The sequence below is a fragment of the Coffea arabica genome, chromosome 11e (assembly GCF_036785885.1).
Source record: "Coffea arabica cultivar ET-39 chromosome 11e, Coffea Arabica ET-39 HiFi, whole genome shotgun sequence".
Classification (NCBI taxonomy): domain Eukaryota; kingdom Viridiplantae; phylum Streptophyta; class Magnoliopsida; order Gentianales; family Rubiaceae; genus Coffea; species Coffea arabica.
This window is the reverse complement of record NC_092331.1, coordinates 61855894-61877680: the sequence shown is the minus strand read 5'-3', so window position 1 is coordinate 61877680 and position 21787 is coordinate 61855894. Positions and strand designations below refer to the sequence as shown.

The 21787-nt window shown below is 37.7% G+C and overlaps 4 protein-coding genes and 1 non-coding gene across 7 annotated transcripts; 3 read left to right on the top strand and 2 right to left on the bottom strand.

The window, feature by feature from the left end:
* Positions 1-385: 385 nt before the first annotated feature.
* LOC113718033 (uncharacterized) lies at positions 386-4708 on the bottom strand. Of its 3 annotated transcripts, none has more exons than XM_027242941.2 (5): positions 4297-4708; positions 3544-3644; positions 3095-3208; positions 990-1073; positions 386-517 (listed from the first exon to the last, which is right to left on the bottom strand). In XM_027242941.2, exons 1-5 carry the CDS (start codon positions 4562-4564, stop codon positions 461-463), a joined length of 624 nt encoding a protein of 207 aa, XP_027098742.1. In that variant the 5' UTR covers positions 4565-4708; the 3' UTR covers positions 386-460. The 3 variants fall into 3 exon arrangements, with proteins under 3 accessions (XP_027098742.1, XP_027098741.1, XP_027098743.1); XM_027242940.2 differs by having other exon boundaries at positions 3544-3647; positions 4297-4706; XM_027242942.2 differs by having other exon boundaries at positions 473-819; positions 3544-3647; positions 4297-4707.
* A 666-nt stretch (positions 4709-5374) lies between these two features.
* On the top strand, positions 5375-9826 carry LOC113717831 (DNA N(6)-methyladenine demethylase ALKBH1A). The gene is made up of 7 exons (XM_027242646.2): positions 5375-5904; positions 6001-6152; positions 6269-6624; positions 7599-7737; positions 7945-8011; positions 8121-8242; positions 9220-9826. Exons 1-7 carry the CDS (start codon positions 5804-5806, stop codon positions 9357-9359), a joined length of 1077 nt encoding a protein of 358 aa, XP_027098447.1. The 5' UTR covers positions 5375-5803; the 3' UTR covers positions 9360-9826.
* A 311-nt stretch (positions 9827-10137) lies between these two features.
* On the top strand, positions 10138-10218 carry TRNAL-AAG (transfer RNA leucine (anticodon AAG)). Its single transcript has one exon. It is a non-coding gene; the product is annotated as a tRNA-Leu (tRNA).
* Positions 10219-11298: 1080 nt separating this feature from the next.
* Positions 11299-11920, top strand: LOC113718747 (uncharacterized). Its single transcript, XM_027243658.2, has one exon. The coding sequence runs from the start codon at positions 11442-11444 to the stop codon at positions 11745-11747; it is 306 nt and encodes a 101-aa protein (XP_027099459.1). The 5' UTR covers positions 11299-11441; the 3' UTR covers positions 11748-11920.
* Positions 11921-14973: 3053 nt separating this feature from the next.
* Positions 14974-16842, bottom strand: LOC113718807 (chlorophyll a-b binding protein, chloroplastic). Its single transcript, XM_027243724.2, has 5 exons — positions 16687-16842; positions 16224-16412; positions 16077-16114; positions 15453-15967; positions 14974-15196 (listed from the first exon to the last, which is right to left on the bottom strand). The coding sequence occupies exons 1-5, from the start codon at positions 16743-16745 to the stop codon at positions 15179-15181; spliced, it is 819 nt and encodes a 272-aa protein (XP_027099525.1). The 5' UTR covers positions 16746-16842; the 3' UTR covers positions 14974-15178.
* Positions 16843-21787: the final 4945 nt, after the last annotated feature.

Here is a 21787-nt window from a genome sequence, read left to right as displayed (position 1 = left end):
ACACCAAAATGACAGTTTTGACCGACGCATTTACTATCAAGCAACGAAGCACAGTCCTGCTGTGCTATGCCAAATTGTCGTTTCACAAACGCTTGGGAAGAATACAAGGTATTCATGCCAAATTGAACATGCATGCTTTTATGATCAGAACGCCAAAAACCAGACGCCAGTACTGAAGAAGTTTCAAGCACCTCGCGCACCCGACTTCTTTTATCTTATCTTGTTCCTTTTACCCAATTTTTATTTCATGTTCTTAAACACGCGGCTTCAATCCAAGTTTTGGGTTCTGTTTATCAATTTTACATCTTATGAACCAAATGATGCCTAAGCCGATCACTTGACCGAGACCATTTCTGTAAGCCAAGCAATAATCACCATGGAAAGGTAAAATAAGGGTGAAGGTAGAGATTAATGAGAATTAGTGCACTATACGCGATACAGAGGTCAATTTGAATCCAATCTACAAAAAGTATTTCATCCTGTCATCTCTCCTCATGGCGTTGTATACAGCTTGGACCTGGATGCACAATCAAATCGAATCAAGTCATGTCGCTGATTAGTGCGTGAGCACGTAACATTACATATATCATCGCAAATAACAACTGCCAGGTTCTTTCTTTAGCCAATTGGTGTTAATTAAGAGTACAAAGCAACCTGTGCTTTTTTCAGGCAGTAGTGTACACATACCAGTTGATTAACCATTACGAAGTTACTAGATTCTAGATCTACAATAACCAAAAAAAAAAAAAATCTACGCGTCTGAAAGCCTTCAAAGTCATTGACCAATCCTCATTGCTCAGACACAGCAAGAAAGTGTATCTACCAACATTTTTGAATCAAAGAATAGTTTATTTCACTGCATAAAGAAAATTTAAACAGGACGTGGCTTCCTGACACATATGCATGCACGTGCACACGCACATGCGTATATACATACATACATACACACACACACATATATATATATAGAGAGAGAGAGAGAGAGAGACCTGCTCACTTGAAACAACTTGGACAGGTCCAATATTTACCGACACGTATTTGCCTCTAGAGGATAGTTTCTGCTTTACCTGACCCTGGATGCAGCAGGCAGAAACAGTTGATAACAAGAAATAACTAGAAAAATTTAGCAAAATTCTTTGTTAAAAAGTAAAAGCATATGGAAAGTTCACAGTCCAAGCATTTAAAAAAAAGATTACCCAATCTTGGTTATTTTGGCCTAATGTCTTCTAATTGAACAAAATAAATTGGTAGTCATTGTAAGGGACTTCACAAGAAAGCCGGAAAACTAGCCCAAAAAACTACCAAAGAAGAATGGAAATGCTGAACTATCCTTTTGAAAACTCTCAAAATAAAGCAAAAGTCCTACCTTCTAATTGAAACCAAAAATTAAAAAAAAACTTAAACAGCTAAACTTAAACAGTAATAAACATTTCTTTGCCTTTACCTTTCGTTTATTTGATGTAGCTAATCTTGAAATCTAGCTTGCAGTCAAATTCCAAAGGCCAAAGTGCAAAATGAACGAATAACAGTAAAGAGAAAGAAAGAGCTGGCACATTAAGGCATACATAGAAGGGTTCATTTTATACAAGATCCGAAGAATATGTACTAGCAGAAATTAATTATCCATGTCACAAAGCAGAAAGGACTAAGTAAACATTGTACCAAGGACCTAGTGTACTTATAATTAAGTTAGTATGTCTCATTACTTTTGAAAAGGTTCATCTCAAAACCAAAAAAAATCAACGTAACTAAGAAAAATAAATTTTTCTATCAAGCATTCCACGAGATCTTTAAAAGTGAACCAAATTCTGCATAAATATCTGATTCTCTCCCTTCATACAGTCACTTTAGTTATTTTTTGGCAACCAGATATTTCGGGACTAACATCTAATGAGCTTATTCCCAGATAAACAAGTAGTAGTATAAAATTTTCATAATTTTTCAGCAGACACTTCAACCATATTCAAGACCTTGTTCAGTTAGAGAAACACCATCCTAATCTCTCTTATACTTCAGCATGCAAGTTCAGAGTAATTTTATGAGTTGAAAAATTGCAAACCACCTTTCATACTTCTTGTTACTTTTCTATTCTTAAGCTTCCAGGTTCTCATACCATAGTACAATCACCTTCTAGTCAGAACACGAAAATCACAGGAAACAGAATCACTGCAGACATACATATAATGAGAAAAATGGCATCATCAGAGGTAATACTTCACTAACTTGTGAGTAATGCGCCAACTGCAACAGTCTAAAAAAATCAACAGCTCAGATTGCCAACACACACCTCCTAACACTAAAAATTTAATCATATGGTAGACAGTTTATCAATTTTGATAATCAAAGAGATGGCACACCACTTTAAGCATGAAATAAGCATTTCAGCTATTCAGCTTACAGGATGCTACCTAACCTTCTCACATTTGTGCCAACCTCAAATTAGGAAAAATCAAAGCTTAAAGTGCAATTCCCTCAGAGTATTTCAAGAATTACATCTCTATACTAGAAATTTTGCACGAGTAGTGCAAGCAAGCATATCCATTCAACCATATGGGACCATTTTTTCAATGTTCTGATTTTGTTGAATATATGAAGAACCAACCCAGACTCTGATTTATCAAGTTATGTCTGCCAAAACCTGACTCCAAATCCATCAAACATTCTAATATAAGAAGACACATTTTGATACACCAAGAAAAGAATAAAATTGGTAAAGTTTCAAATTAAATGAATAGTATTTTTATCACTTATCGTATAGATCATTGTCTTCATACATTGAACATGACACAATAACTACTGAAGTCGAGCAAATAATGTCCTTCATCAAATTGGACTATGGGAGGAGTTGAACCCAGTGCACATTAGATGCAGTTCATAAAACAGTATGCAGATTTCAGTCAAGGATTTTAAACGGTATCCTCACGATTGTCTTAAATTGGTTTTTCATTCAAACCATTAAAATGCCATTTGCAGCATAATCTAGCTACTGTAAGCCACAGTATTCATGTCTGCTCCTCATCCTAAACACAAAGCTTGAATAGATAACCACAGACCTCATGCTATATGATGTCTAGCAGATGAAACATTCTATTACCTCAGGTATTGGCTGTTGAATTACTGATTCTACAGCAACAACCATAGCCTGTACAAAATCATCACCTCCAGTTCCAATAGCTGTGAACCCTCGGACAGTTGGGTAGGAATTCACCTGTAAAGTAGGAAAATAGCATCATACTCATCTCCAGAAATAGCCACAAGCAGGATACCAGCGCAGAACCTAATTTTCAAGTTCAATGAGCATCAATGGCCAAGCATTTTAAAATTTTTTATGTTAGAAAAAAAGCTAGTGAAACTACAAATCCTCTACTGTCTACATCTAAAAATCCTTGCATTACTTAAGAATGAGCTTAATGGACTTGTATCTTAGCTAAAATCCATCAGCTTGTTGGAAAGGTATTCATCGAAAATTGAGAAAATTTATCTTTTGCAACTCAAATGCACAAGTTGATACAGTACATGAGAAGAGCACTCAGGTTAACATACCTTCTTATCCAGAGCAAGCCACTCATTAGTTGAATCATCTGTTACTGTACCTCCAATGACCACATTTGTCGTTTGTCCTACCCTCCCTTCTGCCCTCGAAACTTCTGAATAGAATTGGATGAAACTTAGCAAGATATTCTTCACACACTATGTAATCTTCTAACAACTTGTAGGTATTCAATAATGCCTTGGGATTTCGGTAAGTGGAGGAAAGTGCAGTTGAGAATTGAGTAAACTAGGAAAGCCTACCAATCCCCTAAAAACTTATCTAAAGAAGCACTCAGCTCGTATAGGGAAAGCCCGCTTCAGTCTTACAGTAAATGATTCATTATTATACGTGAAAACGATATTGAGGCAAACTCCAAATTGAAGTGAAGGCCGGTCCTTAAACACCATCCCAAGCAAAGGGGAGCACATTTTTTCCTATGCTTATAAGACAATGAAAGTTGTAGACCCTCCAGATAATATCCCAATTAACAACTCCCACAACACACATACAAACATATATTCATGACTATATTCTCTAGCCAGATATGGTGTTCAATAAAAGCTCTCAGATTGAACACACATGCTACTCTCCATAACAAGGCTCAGCTTAGCTCGTAATACGCAAATTTTGATCTTTATTGCACAACAATAATATCACTTACAGTTTCACATGGATAAATCACCTTGGAAAATTTGCCCTCTAAATACGATAATCTAAAAAGGACATGACTATCGGGGGAACAAGAAGGAAGTTCATAGCTGTACCTGAAATAGCCTTGAGAACAGCTTCTTGAGGGGGGTCTTCTTGGTCTTGGTCATCTGCAGATGAAGGTGACGGGTTTCCATTATCGGAGCAATTGGGATGACGGGTTCTCCTCCCAATGCATAAATTTCGAGTCTTGGGAACATTACAGCCACATCTCAAATTAGTCGTTGGAATTTTTTGGGCTGGAAAGGAAAAAGATGTTAATTTTCCAGGCAAAGGTCGCCATGCTTCTGTCAATACAGTTCTGAACACAGTCCTGCACGCCATTTCCGAATATGATTGAATTCCTCCGATCGTTATTATTATTATTTTTTTTTGGATTTGCTGATTTATGTGTGCCTCAAGCTGAAAAGTTCCCGAGATTAAGGGAAAAATGAGGCGGTTCTTTCTTCTATGCCACAAGCATTATGAAACGGTTTATTTTATTAGGATGCTGATTTTTATTTTCAGTTCGCAACGTGGCTGCGCATCACTGTCTTCCTTCTCTAAAAGACAAAGTTGCCCTTGTTATTGTTATGTGTGGGGGCTTTTTTTTTTTTTTTTTTTTAATTTTGTGAGTAATATGTAGTTCATACTAGAATTTGAGATTTTGGAATACTAAAATACCAATAACAGTTGCAATTAAAAGTTACCTAACTTTAACTTTGAACTTTTATTAAATATTTGATCGTCAATAATAAAATGTATTGAAAACAAACGGTATGTAAAAAAATAACCCTTAAGTATTCGCTTCAAGTCTAAATGAATTTTTTGTTTGTAATGATATATAGATAGTAATATCCGACATATAATATAAAATTAGAAATTCAATATCATGAAAGCGTATCATTTTAGATTATTACGTACTTGTAATAACAATAAAATATATAAGGATAAAGTGATATTCAATTTCTTAGTTTAATATTTTATTACAGTCTATTTTACTCTCGCTCAGAAGATGTTGTTCATGATTGCTTGATTAGAAGTATATTAATTTGAATGATTCGTGTGTGCAAATTAAAATGTAAGAGAAAGAAGAAAAAGTTTTTCACTTTAAAATTATAAATTATAGGCTGTATTCCATTACGTCTTCTTAATCTTATACTGCACTTTGTACCCTTTCTAGTTTCTATTACCAAAAAAAAATAGAGTCCTACCTTCCTTTATCTTGAAGGGCAAGATGGGTAAAACAATCGGAACCTAGACCGGGAGTGTTGGCCTGCAAGTCTGTAACTTGGCCAACTGCAAACCTTCGCCGCATGGCACTCTGAGGTACAGCTGATCACCAATTTACCAAAGCGGAAATCATTTTTTCTATTTTTTGGCTGATCCGCTTAAGCAGCAGACCTTGGTGAAATAAAAGGGGACCTAATTTTTGGATGAGGAGTAGTTGTAGTTATTTCTTTCTTTTCAATCTAATTCCAAATCTTTTTAGAGCAATTTTCTTTGTTTTGGGCGAGCAATAGCATCCATCATCCAATTCGAATTTCGAAAGCTAGGGAGGTCGCACTAGCAGGGCACTGAAATATGTACGGGTCGGATAAAGCCGTCGACGATTCGGAGCGTACAGCTTTCAGGAAAGCAGAAAAGAAATACAAACTTTACTACGATAATACTAACACCAAGAGGTATTAATTCTACTTTAGATTATCATTTCATCGAATTTTCTTTCCTCTGGTTTGCTGAAAAATTCGCGCACTTGTGTTTACGTTCCTCGAATTTAGGAAAAAGAAGCCGAGAGCTGTAGATTTGTCGGAGGTCATTGATTTCAAGTGTATTTTAGAATCCTATAATCAGAATAATGAACTTCCAGCTGGAGTTTTCAAACTTACATCCAGTTTCGGCACACCTGTATTCGGCTTGGATAGTCGGCCTGGTATGCAAATTTCTTTCATGAAGGATCTTCGTGAAGTGACACTCTCTGTAGTCTGCATTGTTGTTGTGTGCCTCTGATGGTTGAAAGATGCTCTGAGCTGCTGCTTATATATTCAGGGTTTTACTTCATTCCGGGGGCTTTGAGCGTTGAGGAGCAATGCCAGTGGATAACAGAGAGTTTAGCAAGTTTTCCTCAACCACCTAACAGGACGAATCATAATGCTATTTACGGGCCTCTAGAGAACTTGTTTGCTGCTGCCAAAGAAGAAAGGGTCTTGGTTGAAATTGAGCAGCCAAGGGATATAGTTTCCGAGATTGATTCTGTGCATGATGCCCAAATTAATCCGCGGTGGAAATTCTCTGGCGAGTTAGATAAATCATGCAGAGGAGATGCATGTAAATCAGTGTCAGCCTCTGTCTTGCTGCGGAAGTTGCGTTGGTGCACCCTTGGCCTGCAATTTGACTGGTCTAAGGTCCATTTGCTTTCTTCTCGCCATTGTGTTCTTGTACATGGACTTGTATGGTTTTCGCTGTTTCTTTGAAACTTGGCAATCAGTGTCTGCTAAGTCTATTCTCAAAGCAGAATGTTGGTCATAGCTTCAGGTTTGGCGTGGATTTTTCCTTAGATAACTTGCATATGTTCAGATTTCCTGGGTGTAGTTAGTTTTCTGTGATGCTCATAGCGGGACATCATCATGTGTTCTGATACTCTTTGCTCCTGTAAAGAGGTTTTATACCCGTCATTCGAGCTGTCCCTCAATTTGATGTCTTGAATAGTTTTTCAATTGTACAAGGCCTTAGAGATCTTTTTTCCCAAACAAGTCATTTAAGTTTAACTTTTCTGTTTGCTTGTGTCCTTTGTCTTAAATATGGTTGACTTCATTTGGCTTGCTTATGTTTTTTGCTTGAGCATAATTTTTTTTTTATTATGAGCAAAGAACATGAAAACGAGAAACTAGAGAAAAGAATGTCCTGTAGTTTTCTACTATATGATATTATTACTTGAGGCAGTATCTGTAAGTGTATGACCACTTACCAAATGAAAAAGGGAGGGGGAGATGTATAAGAACTGTAGACATGTGAGGCTAATTATTTTGGTGTTCTCTATGCAGTTTCTCATCTAGATTGTTGATTTTGAAATAGCATCTCTTGAGGCAGTATCTGTAAGTGTATGACCACTTACCAAATGAAAAAGGGAGGGGGAGATGTATAAGAACTGTAGACATGTGAGGCTAATTATTTTGGTGTTCTCTATGCAGTTTCTCATCTAGATTGTTGATTTTGAAATAGCATCTCTTGCATATAGGTGATGATTTTGAATTGCTTCACCGTTTCACAATTTCATGTAACTTGTCTATTGACTACTCATGGACAATTGAGCCTCACCTTTTCTTTAGCACTTTAATTGCTGATTTCTTGTTTCCTTTTGGTATGTTTTATGTTCTAGAGGAGCTATAATGTTTCCCTCCCTCACATCAAGATACCTGAGGCTCTTTGTTGCCTTGCTAAAAGGTTGGCCAAGCCTGCAATGCCTCCTGGTCAAGATTTCCAGCCAGAAGCTGCAATAGTGAACTACTTTGCTCTAGGTATTATGAATTCATCAGTGTCCTGAGGGCTTCCTTGTCGTCTGCTCATAAATGGGTATACTGCAGCACAAGTCTGACCTAGATCTTGTGTGATATATCTATTCTTACCGTACTTAAGCATGTACTTTATCACTCTCTTTGTATAACCTTATACTACAAAAATCTATCTTGTTCAACCATTAACAATAGCTTTTCCATACTCTACAGGAGATATGCTGGGTGGGCACCTTGATGACATGGAAAAAGATTGGAGTAAACCGATTGTCAGCATAAGGTTTTATGCTTTTGTTTTGTTCATTTTTGTTATTATTCTTTTTCTTTGTTTAATCTGGATGTGAGAATGCTAAAATGTTAGTACCTAACAATCAATTTTTCTCTTTCAGCTTGGGTTGCAAAGCTATTTTTCTTCTTGGGGGAAAGTCTAGGGAGGATCCACCACTTGCAATGTTCCTTAGAAGTGGCGATGTTGTACTTATGGCTGGAGAAGCGAGGGAGTGCTTTCATGGTAGTGAAAAGCATACAGCTTCTGTTATGCATTCTTCTTTGTTGGTTGTGAATATTGGAATTTTTTTTTTTTCATACAAGATCCATACGTTTCTCTTTTGCTTTTCTTATAATTGATATACATAAACTCTTGAGTAATGCTTGATATTGTCTTTCAAGTTGTCAAATTTTGCCACACATAATAATTAGGTTAGTTAGTCATAAATGAAGATTGTGCACATATTTTGGTGACTCCCATTATTTTGTTTCCTTGATCTGACTATTTGAAGTTCACTACTTTTGAGAGAATCATCAGCTCAATGGGCTGAGGTCCTGTAAATCCTGAACTACATGGACCAATTGTTCTGCTTGCCTCAAAGCTCCTTAAATTACCTCAGGAGGATTCATTTTCATTAATCATGAGATTCATCTGGTGGAGTCTATCATCTTATGCTTCGTGTTTATGGAATTAGGGCAGATATCTTCAAGAGTCTTCTTGGGTGTTGCTGTTATCATTTTCATGACCAAATTTATCACACTTGTTACTGTCGTGATGGAAGCAATACTTGTAGATTGACTTCTGGTGTTTTTGTTGTGACTGGTTTCAAAAGGCATCTGCATAAAGATTGTCTTATAATTCGCTGTTTGGGTGGGAAATGGGAGGGAGTGTGTAGTCTCTTTCATGGATGAGGATTCATTGATGACTTGCAAGTATAAGGTTATGCCCGCTTTTTATCATCCCAATTCTTCTGACTTTTCAGTGCTATTGTTGTCTGTTTTACCCTCGGTTTTCAGGTGAACAGCAATTACCATGTCAATTGCAGTCTCATCTTACATTTTTTTCTTTAAATGTTGTAACTTCATACTTCAAATTTTGGTGCTTGAGTGCGTCTCCTCTTAAATGTAAAGAGTCAGTTGATGCACTCTTCTCCAGAGAGTTTACAGTGTTTATTGGTCTTTTGAAGCATTCCCCTGCTGAATCAGTTGCTTATTCTGCAGGTGTTCCTAGGATCTTCACTGACACAGAAAGTGCTGAAATAGTTGATTTGGAATCACAATTTTCAAGAGAAGAGTCTTTTCCGTTCCGTGATTATGTTAGATCTTCAAGGATCAACATCAATATTAGACAAGTTTTCTGACTCGGTTACTTGGAGACTTTTCAAGTCCTTTATTCTTTCCTGTCATACAATTGGAAATTTTGAATTTTGCCCCTACTTGACGGCAAAATTTGTTCTTAGAAAAACCCTTGGGTAAGGGGTCCGATCGTAGCGGCATTTTTTATGATGTGAACGCAAATAAACGCCCCGAAGAACTTACGAGAGATGGTGCGATGGTATCGATTTGTAGGCATCCTGGATTAGCGGCAATGATGACCATTTTTGTCCCGAGTGAGATTTTCATAGCATAGTTTCTTTTCTTTGGCCATATTTCTATTGAGTAAATGTTATATCTATTATCATGGTTAAATGATGAATGTGACATAAGTAAAATTTAGATTTGAAATTCAAATTTAGTATACGTGACATTCATTTAAACATGACAATGTATACGTTATCAGTGTACAGAAAATTAATTCATTTCTATATGATCTTTCTTTCATCTTCCATTTTTTTTTTTCAATTTTTTCTGGCCTTGGTTTGGACAGAAACCAAAGAGAACTTCTCAGAACTGGTACGCACAATTTGCCGTCACCCCGCTGCCGAAATTGATTGACCAAACTCAACAAAAAGAAAGTTGAGTTTTTTGAAAGCGGGGATGGTACCTGAATCTATAAAAACAAGTCAAAATAATTTACTGTCTGAGTAAGTATATGCGTATAACTTTTTAAAGAGAGCAAAAAAATGCTGTAATCTTCAAAAACACAATTAAATAATTGATATTAAATTTCAGTTTAAAACAAATTATCAAATCGACGAAGTAGAGATGGCCGAGTTGGTCTAAGGCGCCAGATTAAGGTTCTGGTCCGAAAGGGCGTGGGTTCAAATCCCACTCTCCACAACCGTGACCCTTTGGTTTTTTTGCCAGTTGAATTCCTTCGTTTTCGCTCAACATTTTTGGAACATTCTTCGTAACTTGAGGTAGGGATTAATTATTTAATAAATAAAAGATGAAAAAAAAAGGCTTCTTTGAGATCGCACAAGAAATATTTAGAGTTTGTTTGGATTACAACTCTTTGGAATTTTTATAAAAAAATATTATTGTAGAGATGTAATGCATGTGCGGTAACAAAGTTCTCATTAGAAAATGTGTAAATGGAATATATTTTTTTTTAAATTTTTTTGAAAAGTGACAATCCAAACGCGACCTTACATGCTTGACCTCTAAAATTATCACTTGCTCAAGAACTCCCAATTACAAAAATAAATTGTAATAAAATATTGGCTGAATTGCACTTTATACTCGAAATGGCAAAAACTCTAAAGGGCTCAAAAAGAAAGAGTAACATGCAATTTTAGTATATTATCTTTGAATCTTGAGTGATTTTGATATCCAAACATTCGAATATGATACCTAATATTACAATATTTAAGCATATGTAATACCCTTGACGGATGTTTTTCAAATTGTTATTGAAAAAAATTACATGCTATCATGCGCCTAGCAACAAAAATTGAAAAAAAAAAAATCTTAAGGAAACAAAAATAACATGCTAGCCTGGTGGAGAGCTTTAGAACAAATAACCAATCGAGCTAATCATATACGCTCAAGACTCCCTCCTCCTCCTCATACTCCCTTACACTTTATGCTCGGAATAACAAAAACTCAAAAAGGGCTGCAAAAGAAATTGTGGAAAGAGAGGGGGATGGAAAAGAGCTTCTAGATTTTAGAATCTAGAGAAATCTAAAACCTCAAAAATTAGAGGATGGTTAGAAGAAGACCGTCAAGGCTCAACTTCGAAGCAACAACAGTGCCCACAACCGCACCACGACAAACGATTGCCTTCCCCAGACTTCCAAGAAAAAACATCTCACACTAAACTCCAAAGCCTCCGACCTCCACACCACCAAATTAACTCCAATTTACGTGTACAATTCCACCACCACCACTTGAACACGAAAAGATCAATTTTTACACCGTTCCATACAATCAAAGAAACACGAAATAAAGAGGGAGGAAAGTAGCAGAAATTTACACGGAATAAAGAGGGAGAAAACTAGCAGAAATTTTCTCTCTCTTCCTGCATCTCGGCATTCACAGGCAAATCCGGGGAATCATCTGAAATGGGTCCAATCGTATTGACTCAACTAGCAACGGGGTTGAGCGTTCTGGCTGGGGCCGTTGTGGTGAAGTCAGTAATGGATTCTAGGACCATGTTCGGGCCGGGCCAGTTTCCCAGATGCCCAACGTGCAACGGCACGGGCCGGGTCGCCTGCCTATGCTCTCGCTGGTCGGACGGGGACATTGGTTGTCGAACATGTGCTGGGTCGGGTCGTAGGTCTTGCACTAGCTGTGGTGGTTCAGGGACCGGTCGCCCTATTCCGGTTCAGCTGTCTGCTCGTCCTCCTCGCAACCAGCCTTCTTCTTGAAAACCGGTTTGCAGTATATATTCTGGATTAGCTATCTAAGATGTATAACCAGTTATTTAATGCAATCGCATTTACTCCGGTTTGTATTCGTGTACCAGTACGACATGGAGTAACTTCTTTTTATTATTTTTTTTTTAAAGGAAATGAAAAGTTATACGATGTATTATCTCTCATTGATACTTGTGAAAGGGAGAGGAAAGCTGAAATTTTTAGTAGGTTGTAATGTAATTAATTTGCTGTAACATTTATAGCTGGACCGTGTCTACTGGTACAACTTACAAGTCTGTGATGAGTGGCTTATTGTTGATTGTTTTGGTAGCTGAAATGGTAAAATTTTTTGGGTGCTTATAGGTAAAAATGTAACGAGGAAATGAACCTTAGCGGTTCTGGTGCTTAGCGGTTCAATGATGGCAGGTTCTGGTGTTTGCTGAATGCTACGCAGTATTTGATTATTCATCTTTCCTTAAAAAGAAAAAAAAAAATGGTGCATCGAATGTGTTCTGGCACATGCTCGCAAATGGTTGAATGGCGTTTGCAGCCTAAATTGATGTCTGAAATATAGATTTGATTATTTGTTTGGAATTCAACTTTGGTGCTCGTTTGGTTCTTTTGCTTCTAAAGTTAGATTCTTCTTCTCGTTCTTTTAGGCATTCTCTCCACCTCTGCCCCGCACATGTCTAGTTTCCAATCAGACATTGTCTAGTTTTATGACAAAAACTAGCTCTATCCTCGTCGTACAGGAATACAAGACTAATTATATCGTATAGGAATACAAATACAGCAGGAGTTAGATAGCAAAATCATAGGAGAGAGAAAATAGGACTGATATACGCTAACATTTTATGCAATTAAATTGACTGAAAGGCTAATTTAACTTCTGCTGCACTCTGTTAGTCCATTATGTTATGGAAAGCTGATAATTGTGCATTTCCTGAAGACTTGAGAGGCTGAGAAGTCATAGATGTTTTGTGAAGGATACAATAATGGTTCTCTTTTGCTCAAATTTTGTTGAGAGAGAAGGTCGGCATGGACCCTTTTTTTTTTTCCAGATTAAATGCTGAACACTTTAAACATATGGGAGTTATTAGGCACAAAACTTTAAGGTAGTTTGTCCATGTCTTAACTGATATGCTACTACGTCATATAGTCGTTTCAGATTCCAAAAGTCCAGTAACGAGTTGGTGCTACCTTTTCTTGAGAATAGTGAATTGCAATCTACTGCCATTCAGGGAAGAACTTGAGCTCTTGGATTTCTGGCAAGGTGGTTCTTCCAGCCAAAAATAAATTGAATTGCCTTGCTTTGTGGCAAATTATCAATTGCTTCAAGGAAGCGCGTTTCTGCGGTTGATTTTGGTCCAAGATTTACAAGTTAATAGCCTCTAAAATTTAGGGTAAGTCCTAAAAATTTGCGCCATTTAAGACGTAAAAGTTGCAATCTTTATGATTAGGAAGTTCAGCAAGTAGAATAATAACGAGCTCGTTGCATTTCTAAATATCGGAAGGATTCAATGGTTGCCTTTTGCTCGAAGTCTAGCTGTGCAATCGTGTAGGCTCTTCTTATTGCAAACAAAATGGGAAAATTTGCAGAATAAAATTACTACGCCCTTTTTATCATCTAAATTTGGGTGTCAGTTGATTTTGAACCTTTGGATACCACATCCGGTACATAGTAAATAACTAACTAACACGGTTATAAGAAGAGGTGTCATCGATAGGAGATGACATCTTAAGAATATAAATTAAATAATGTGAAGCATTAAGATAAGAGGGAACATTTACCTAACATGCTTGTCTTAGATGTCCCTTGATCATTAGCTTTGCTGGCAAACCTAAGTTTAATTCTTCCTGAAATGTTGAAGAATTTTCTTTTTAGGCATCTCTTATGATTAAGAATGCAAAATAAAAAGCATTTTAATTTATTAGTAAGGGAGCTCACTGATGGTGATTTTTTTTTTTTTTTTTTTTTTAAGAATTTAGCTATTTGATCAATCTGCAGGAGAGGTGTGGGATCAATCTGCTTGCTTCCGTTATGCCAGTAGTAATCATTTTCATATACTCGGGGGATGCTAGAAGAAGTTCAGGTCGAACGCTTTGTAGGTTGGATGAGAGCCAAAGCATGATGGGTCGTATGTCTAGTTTTAAGTTTCAATCACCATTTGTCCATAACACAGAGCAAGAAATTACGAAACATCAAAAAATTGTGTGTGTGTGTGTGTGTGTTTTTTTTTTCCGGAGACGACAACTGTAGTATATCCTAATCTATCCTACACTAGGGGAGGGGGTGAAAAAATTGTGTGTAAAGAGGCTACAATTCATCATACTGTCCAACCATTGGAAAGGCAGAACAGAGCAGAGAGCGTCTTTCCTTCCCTTACTTTCGTCTTTGACTTGATTTTTTCTCCTTTTTTTTGTTATCAACACTATTCATTTTGTTATGACATTTGAAAGCAAGGAATATTTGTATTACTCTTCTATTTTCATGATAAAATGTTCATCTCGAAAGCTTGACATCCATTTTGGACCTGGGTTCCATGCTCATGCTAACGGTGATATTCTTCCCTAGTATCTTCTACACACTACTAAACATCTAATTTACTTCAAGAAGGTCAAAATTGGACAAATATATGCTAAGGTGGCGTTCTCAATTCCGGTGCAGTCTTTCCCGAATAGGGAGTCTTGTGTCATCTGCTGTAGAATCTTTGCTGATGATGTACCTTAGTTATGCATTACTTGCCTTTTTCAAGTTTGATTTTATGAAAGTGGTAAAGATTTCAACATCTAGGTGATTATAATGCATCTTTAGACACCATAACGTATGAAATAGATATGATAGCCTGTTGCTTGTGCTTGATAGTATGTGCAAGCGATATAGCGTTATAATTAATGTCTTCTTTGGTTAATTTGGGGGGCTTGGTCTAAGAACTTGTGTTGTGGCAGAAAAACTTTTCCATCTGCTCATGCATGACTATGAATTCATTATCTTAGTAGGCCTCCTACAAAGTTCAGACCAAGAAAACCGATCCGGTAGCTGACGTTAAATTGTCTTCATTCATACCGGCTATGTTGTTTGCTGATTGTAAACACCATCAATCCTGAGATTTGGTGCTTCATGCTTATCTATCTGGAGGCTTATATGTACCCGCTGTATTAGTTAGTCCACCAAGTCACTCTGGGAATTTCCCTGTTATGCATATGGGTGGATCTATTGTTACTTTTCTCGATAACATGGGTTCAAAATGATGGGGTGGAGTTTGTTTTGAGGTATTTGTACACTGCATTAGGTATTCTCTACAGCAGACAGAGACAAAGAGAATACAAGATTTCAAATAATACATCATCACTTAGAAAACACAGTTCTAAAATGTTTTCCATCATGATGCTGTCCCCCGTGTCTTCAGCACTTGAATCTTTTGAGCTGCTGCTTCCTTCCCTCACTTGTTGGTGAAAGCCTGGAGGGTGACAAAAGCAACACTCATTAGTTAATTTCGTCCTATCGTCAATGTGACAGTAACCAAGTTTATGGACTTGTGCTGTGTGCGGCACTCGTTTAAATGAACTTTGGTGCGTAAATTTTTTTATGGATCTCTTGAGCATTGGAACATGATACTCTCTATTCTCATCAGTCCAATAGTTTCTAGCTTAACCATGTAATTTGGACATAATTTCAGGTGAAGGTACTAATTGAAATTTGAGAATTGTACTTACAGAAAAAACGGTGGCATGCCCAGGATCAGCAAGGTGAGCAAAGAGGTTGTCAATTGGTCCTGTACCAGTGTAGATGTGTTGGAACCATGCACCCATTACAGCCAACATCGCCAACCTTCCATTCTTGATCTCTTTTGTCCTCAATTCCTTGACTTTCTCAGGAGAGCCGGTTCCCCAGCCAAGAGGGTCAAACCACAGGCCGCCTGGGTAGCCAACATCAGTTCCAGTAAGCTTGTTGTTTGGGAAGATGGGGTCAGTGTTCACACATCCAGGCTTGATGATGTCCGCCCACCGTCTTCCCTCGGCCCAACCGATGAGGATCATCTCAACGACGAAGAGTGTTGTGGTGTCGGTGAAGTATTCTAGTTCTCCAGCAGAGTACCATGATGGCGTATTCAGGATCCCAATCTTTGTCAAGAATTCAGGGATAAAAATACCCGCTGCACCCAACATGGCCCATCTGCAATGCACGATCTCCGACTGCACATTCCACCTCAAGGTCTCTGGGTCAGATCCTGTCAACAAGCCCTTGAAAGTATTTTAAGTAATGGGGAAAAAGCGAGTCTTGCTTTCCAAGCAAAAGAACCACTTAATTCAGTCGCAGGAGAATGGAGAATGACTTACCCAGACCCAGAGGATCAAAGCCAAAGTCTCCTGGGAGGCTGCATCACAGTGTTTATAAGAATATAATTATTAGAACACTGCAAACTATTCATAGGCTGCAGGAGCAGGATGATGAAAATATATATACATATATGCTTTCCATCAAACCTGCCATCAAGCCATGGGGGTGGTGTGCTGCCGGGGAACCAGATGGGTCTGTCGGGGTCAGCAGCTGCAGCACAGATGGTCAGCGATCGTGCTCCAGCAGGAGGAGAAGTGTACTGGCTTACTCTCAGTTTCCTCCCACTAAGGAAAGAAGCTTTCGTTGCTCCCAGGATGGATCCATTCTTCTGAGAGCTGTATGCGTATAACGTACTACTGACATAAGTTACAAACACTGCACAATCTACCTAAGTACATGTATGGTTTCCTATAGTTTTTGGTTGTCTGGTTTCATCAGAAAAATAAAAAGAATCTGATACCATACCAATCATGTTGATGTCAAGTACTTTCAAAACATGTCTGCTTCTGTATATCCTACCGGTTGTTTTGCACAAGCTGTGATCTACGTTACTTTACTACTAGGTCTCATAATAATTCTTGAAATGCAGAGGGATTGGAGTGCACTTGCCTTGGGGAAGAAGAGAAGGCGACGGCAGCAATCGTGGAAGAAGCACAGGCTGAGGCCATGTCGGCAAATATCTCTTCAATCTATTTGACGTGTGACTGGAGTCGAGCAGAAAGTATGGACATATAGGAACCTGTAAATGTAGCGAGGAGCTTTATCTTGAAGGATAGGAAGTTGAATGGGTGATTGGCTGCTGAGGCTGCCATGTGGCTCCCAGAATCTAAAACATAGCTCACAGCCTTCAGTTGTCTGGGCTTAGCTGGAATCATCTGAATCTAGTGGCGGTGGACACTCCCCAGCTTAGCACGCCTACTGCCTATGTTTTTACCTACACTGGGCTGGACTGGACTTTTAACTACCTTGGGTTGAGATATACTAACATACAGAAACGAGGAGACTTTTTTTTTTTAATTTTTATGTTATAAATAAGGTAAGGTAACATGTAGCGAAATAAGATATCTGCTGGATGTTCTGTTTAGCATTTTTTTTAGTTGAAATATTTTTAGAAGAGAATAATAGGAAACATAAAAATTCGGCCTCATTCAAAAATTGAGGAATGATTGGACTATATATATATATATATACGTGGGTGTTTCAAAACAAGTTGTTGTTACGGCCTATTGGGCCTTTCTGGGCTTTTGATAATCTTTGGACTTCATTCTCAAACACAATCTAGTTGGGTCACCTATTTCTGTCCATTGGGCAGGAGTATGTGCGCTATAAAGCCGGACGATATCTCAACAATGCGTGCTTCCCAGAGAATTCACAATTCTGTTTAGGCCTCTCCCCGGACAGAGCCCACACATCTAATATCTGAATAATAGAATGCAGTTGATTGTTGAATGATGGACGATCAGACTTTTTTCTTTTTTTTCCTTTTTTTTTAATTGCAAGTTGAAAATGTTCCTCCCTTTCTCCTAGTCTTCAAAATCAAGAGTATGCGTCTAACTAAATACCATCCAATTTGATGCTCTGATATGATAAAGAAGCTTGTTTGGTTGATGACCGCCAATTACGTATTGCTAATGCAATGAAGTTCAGATAACATGACGACGACAACAAAAGTGCCAAGATCGCTACGGTCCCGTAAAGTACTGCAATAATGATTTATTTCTCTCTTTTTAGCGTGCATATTCTTTTGTATGTTTTTCTTTTTTTTTTTTTGGGGGGGGGGGGGGGGGGGGCAGAACGCAATGGAAAACCGTTTGTTTAGTTTTAGAGACATCAAGTGTAGGTAGCTAGTTGCGATATACCTAATGATTGGAAGGCAAGTAGTAGAACTAGTTGACCGCGCCATAGATCAAAACAAGAAGAAAGGTGGTGGGCGCTTGGGCCCCTGATTCTGCTGCTTCCATTCCAGGCAAAAAAAAAAAAAAAAAGAAGTAGAAGTAGAAGAAGTAGAAGAAGAAGGAGGGGGACTCAAGAAAGAGTTTGGTAAGATTGATGATGATAATATGAAAACAAGCAGCCGCAGCAGCAGCCAGCCTCCTTCGTTTGGTGAGAGACCAAAACCATAATGAAAGGACAAAACCCCATTCACGACTTTGATCTTATCTTGTTCAATCTTCAAATTCTTTCTACGTGCCTGGGCCTTTAGGTCGGATGTCATGCTTCTCAAGGCAAATAATCATTTTAGCCATATGCTAGATTCTAAAGGCCATACCCCACTTACACTAACGGTCCATTGTCCCCTTATCCATCAATTTGCACAGCCTAATTGCGACTCTTGACCCCAGGAAAGAAAGAAATCTAAAAATGAGCTTGCTTTCACACCATGCAATCTGCTCCATCCATATGCTGCAACTTTAGAAATACTGGTCTACTAGGTACTTTATTTTCTCGCCTTAATTATGTATGTTGCCTGCAGCTCCATCCGCATTTAGATGTAGCTTCCGTGCATGTCAAGTATGTACACACCTAATCTCGGTGCATGCTTCGCTTGTACTGCTATAATTGCCCATTCTGTATATATCATCCGTTCTTAAGCTTTCTTTTCTTTTCTTTTTTGAAAAAAAAAGGAAAAAAAGAAAGAAAGAAAGAACTGGGTCCAGATCATTGCAAGGAAAAGATCATAATGAAGTTGGACCAGGCAATTCGATTGAGTTGTAATGATATGGTTGGCTTGTGAAATTGCAAGTCGAAGAGTAAAAACACATTATCAGAAGCTCCATTTTATGAATGAAATCATACATATGATTAGAGGCACTTGAAGAAAATAAACCGTGCTCTTACCTCTACAGCCGGTTGACGAGTGTTTTCTAATTCTAGCTAGGGCGTGCCAATTAAGTCATGGTCCAATTGAAAAAAAAAAATGTAAACAGGTTAAAGATACGAGTAAATTGCAGTACTGATTTGAAGGTCAGAAGAATAACATGAATGAATTTGTTGTTTTCGACGACATATTGAGTATGCATTTTGTACTTCAAATTCTTCAATCATCATGCCAAATAAATAAATTAAGGACAAAAGTGGATGAGGTATGTATGGTCACTTCTCTTGAAACACTCAGGCTAATGGTCCGAGATTCATTAGCAATAGCTAAGCATGTCTGATACTACGTGGGTAGGCTCAAATCAAGCACGACACGACTCCTTTCTGGGACATGTAATAATTCTGATGTTTACCCTGTCAAATCATGCACAAGCCCTCCTTAATAGGCTGCTTGCTTTAATTTCTTCTCTCCCCACTTAGCTTTTGTGTGCCTGCAGGCATGTGCCGTAATTATGAGTTAAAGGAAGCAGACATATATAGAGTTTAAAAGTCTTGCGAGAACGAAAGGCATTCGTAGCCTCCCTTAAAATGCAAAAACATCCATAAAAGGAAGGAATTCATGAAATTCGTATTTCTAATTTGTCCCATAGTCGCAATGAAAAGCATTTCTTTTCTCTTTTTCATCTGCTTGTATTCCTTTTCAGCAGCATAAATATTACCCACCATAAAGCTCCAGTACGTACGTACGTAGTCTACCATCTGGTCCTTGTTTTTTTTTCCATGTTTCCGTAGTTGCGGAGTCAACAAGCGAATGGGCAGCCTTTGACATAATTGGATTGGATTGTGTGAACGAGAATTACAAGAAGTATGAACACTCCTCATGCTCACATCTCCTTTTCGGTCTCATGAAATGAAAGTTGTAGACTAGTAGTGCCAGGCATTTGGGGTTGTTATGATGACAAAGTCATGGCTCAAATAAAACTACGGCTGCTTCTAAAGACAAGAAGATTATATATATCATGGTTTGCTTCTATTTCTTTGCTCCATCAAATCTGGCCCCATGCCTGTGTTCATTTGTTTGTGTTTACCTAAGCACAGATGAGTCCGATAATAATGTGTTTCACATGCAATTGCAAGCAGGATTTATTACCGTTTTATTGCCATTGGATTGTAGGCTGTACAAATATCCTAATAATGCCTTCAATGACCCCGTCCTCCATTGATCTTGTTGAGTAGGTTGCAAGCTAACTATGTGGAAAATCAAAAATTGTTGCGTTTAAGTTAACTACGTTGATTTTGGTCCCTAAACTTCCTTCAAAGTTAATTAATCTACTACTCTCTGCAGGTCTCCAGATCGTATCGAGTTGAAGTGTGAGTTTAATTGTGAATATTGAATCTTTTTTTCTTGTTCTTTAAAAAAAAAAAAAAAAAAAAAAAAAGAAGCAAAGCCTGATTAACTATCTTATGAACTAACCGAAGAGTTTGACCGCTGGAATAAATGATCTTTTCGAACAAATTTTTGAAACTTTTGATTCCAGGATAGTAAAACTCTTTGAAATGTTTAACACCATACCTACAGCTCCAGGAAGGCTAATTCAGCTGCATCAAAATGGACGGACAGATTAATTTGTCATTCAGAACCCAATAATTTCACGATTCAATGAGAGATCAATCTGCTTTCTAGTACCCAATTGCATGTGGGTAACCCCGTCATAATTGCATGCGGTGCAATGAAGCAATCCAATGGCTTTAGAGTAAATGGGGTTGAAATATATATATATATATATATTGAAATACGCTGTCGTATCAGTTCAAAAACTGCTCTCTCTTTGTACATAAATTGATGAATTCTCAGACAGTTTTCTAAGAAATTATTTTGCATGTCTAACTGCTACATAAGCTCAATCACGTACACCGATGGATCCACAAACATTAATATTTTCGACACGTACGTACAGTTGATTAGTTTGTTGGATTTCAAATTGATGCTAAAATACATATGCACCGATAAAATAAACCAAAAAAAAAAAAAGAAAGTTGCGGCGGATCTCCCTTTTGAATACTATTTCCCGGTTGACAAGTAGAACTATTTCTATTTTCTTCGATTGATTAATTTCTAGAAGTACAATTGCGAAGACTAATTAATTAGAGCTCGAAAACTCTTTAACAATAGATGACCCTTCTTCCCCCCCCCCCCCCCCGGTAGATTAGGTCAAAATGGACAAGAAAAATTAAAAGCAGATAACAAAAAGAGACATCATCTAAAGTGATGTTAAATTGGGTTAGACACCGACCTAACATCAGGATGTTTGTTTTAAAACATAATAAATACAGGTAATGATGCTAGTGTTGCTTGCTAATCCTACCAACTAATCTCAGGCTCTTTCCACCTTTTTCACAACCCCATCAACATTGCATGTCGGTATTATGGACGGCCATTTAGAATTCATTGCCATGCTTAATTTGTTCCATCAGAGTCAACACTTAAGATTAAAATTATTGGTTGATGTTCATATCATTGCTGCTATTATTGTGATCAGAAGCAGGTTCGCAAGGCATTTCGTGATTGCTACTTTGCTAGTCCCCGAATTTCCATGTCAACCACAATATTCAAACAAATTGAAAGTAGATAAGGAGCTCTCAACAATGACATCCATCTCACCACTTGCCGGCCGGTCAAACACCCTCCCCCCCATGCACGCACAGATACCTTTATAAATTAATTAATGCTCATATATTTATTTTACTAGCTAATATATATACGTTGAAGGCGTGTTATCAAAGGAAGAAAGTTGGGTTGGATGATAAGATGAGAAGAATTGTAAGTAAGAGGTCTTGAATACAAAACCTCTCACTTACCAAAAAAAAAAAAGACGTGTTGTCGTGTAATTGC

Excerpts from the sequence above, each read along its gene's own strand:
- LOC113718033 (XM_027242940.2), bottom strand. The coding sequence starts at position 4,564 with ATGGCGTGCAGGACTGTGTTCAGAACTGTATTGACAGAAGCATGGCGA. Across the intron at positions 3,648-4,296 it reads TGTTCTCAAGGCTATTTCAG|AAGTTTCGAGGGCAGAAGGG; the intron begins GTACAGCTATGA and ends AATTCTATTCAG. Across the intron at positions 3,209-3,543 it reads GGCTTGCTCTGGATAAGAAG|GTGAATTCCTACCCAACTGT; the intron begins GTATGTTAACCT and ends CCTACTTTACAG.
- LOC113717831 (XM_027242646.2), top strand. The coding sequence starts at position 5,804 with ATGTACGGGTCGGATAAAGCCGTCGACGATTCGGAGCGTACAGCTTTC. Across the intron at positions 5,905-6,000 it reads GATAATACTAACACCAAGAG|GAAAAAGAAGCCGAGAGCTG; the intron begins GTATTAATTCTA and ends CCTCGAATTTAG. Across the intron at positions 6,153-6,268 it reads CGGCTTGGATAGTCGGCCTG|GGTTTTACTTCATTCCGGGG; the intron begins GTATGCAAATTT and ends TTATATATTCAG.
- LOC113718747 (XM_027243658.2), top strand. The coding sequence starts at position 11,442 with ATGGGTCCAATCGTATTGACTCAACTAGCAACGGGGTTGAGCGTTCTG.
- LOC113718807 (XM_027243724.2), bottom strand. The coding sequence starts at position 16,745 with ATGGCCTCAGCCTGTGCTTCTTCCACGATTGCTGCCGTCGCCTTCTCT. Across the intron at positions 16,115-16,223 it reads CCCCCATGGCTTGATGGCAG|CCTCCCAGGAGACTTTGGCT; the intron begins GTTTGATGGAAA and ends ACTGTGATGCAG. Across the intron at positions 15,968-16,076 it reads CTTTGATCCTCTGGGTCTGG|GATCTGACCCAGAGACCTTG; the intron begins GTAAGTCATTCT and ends GCTTGTTGACAG.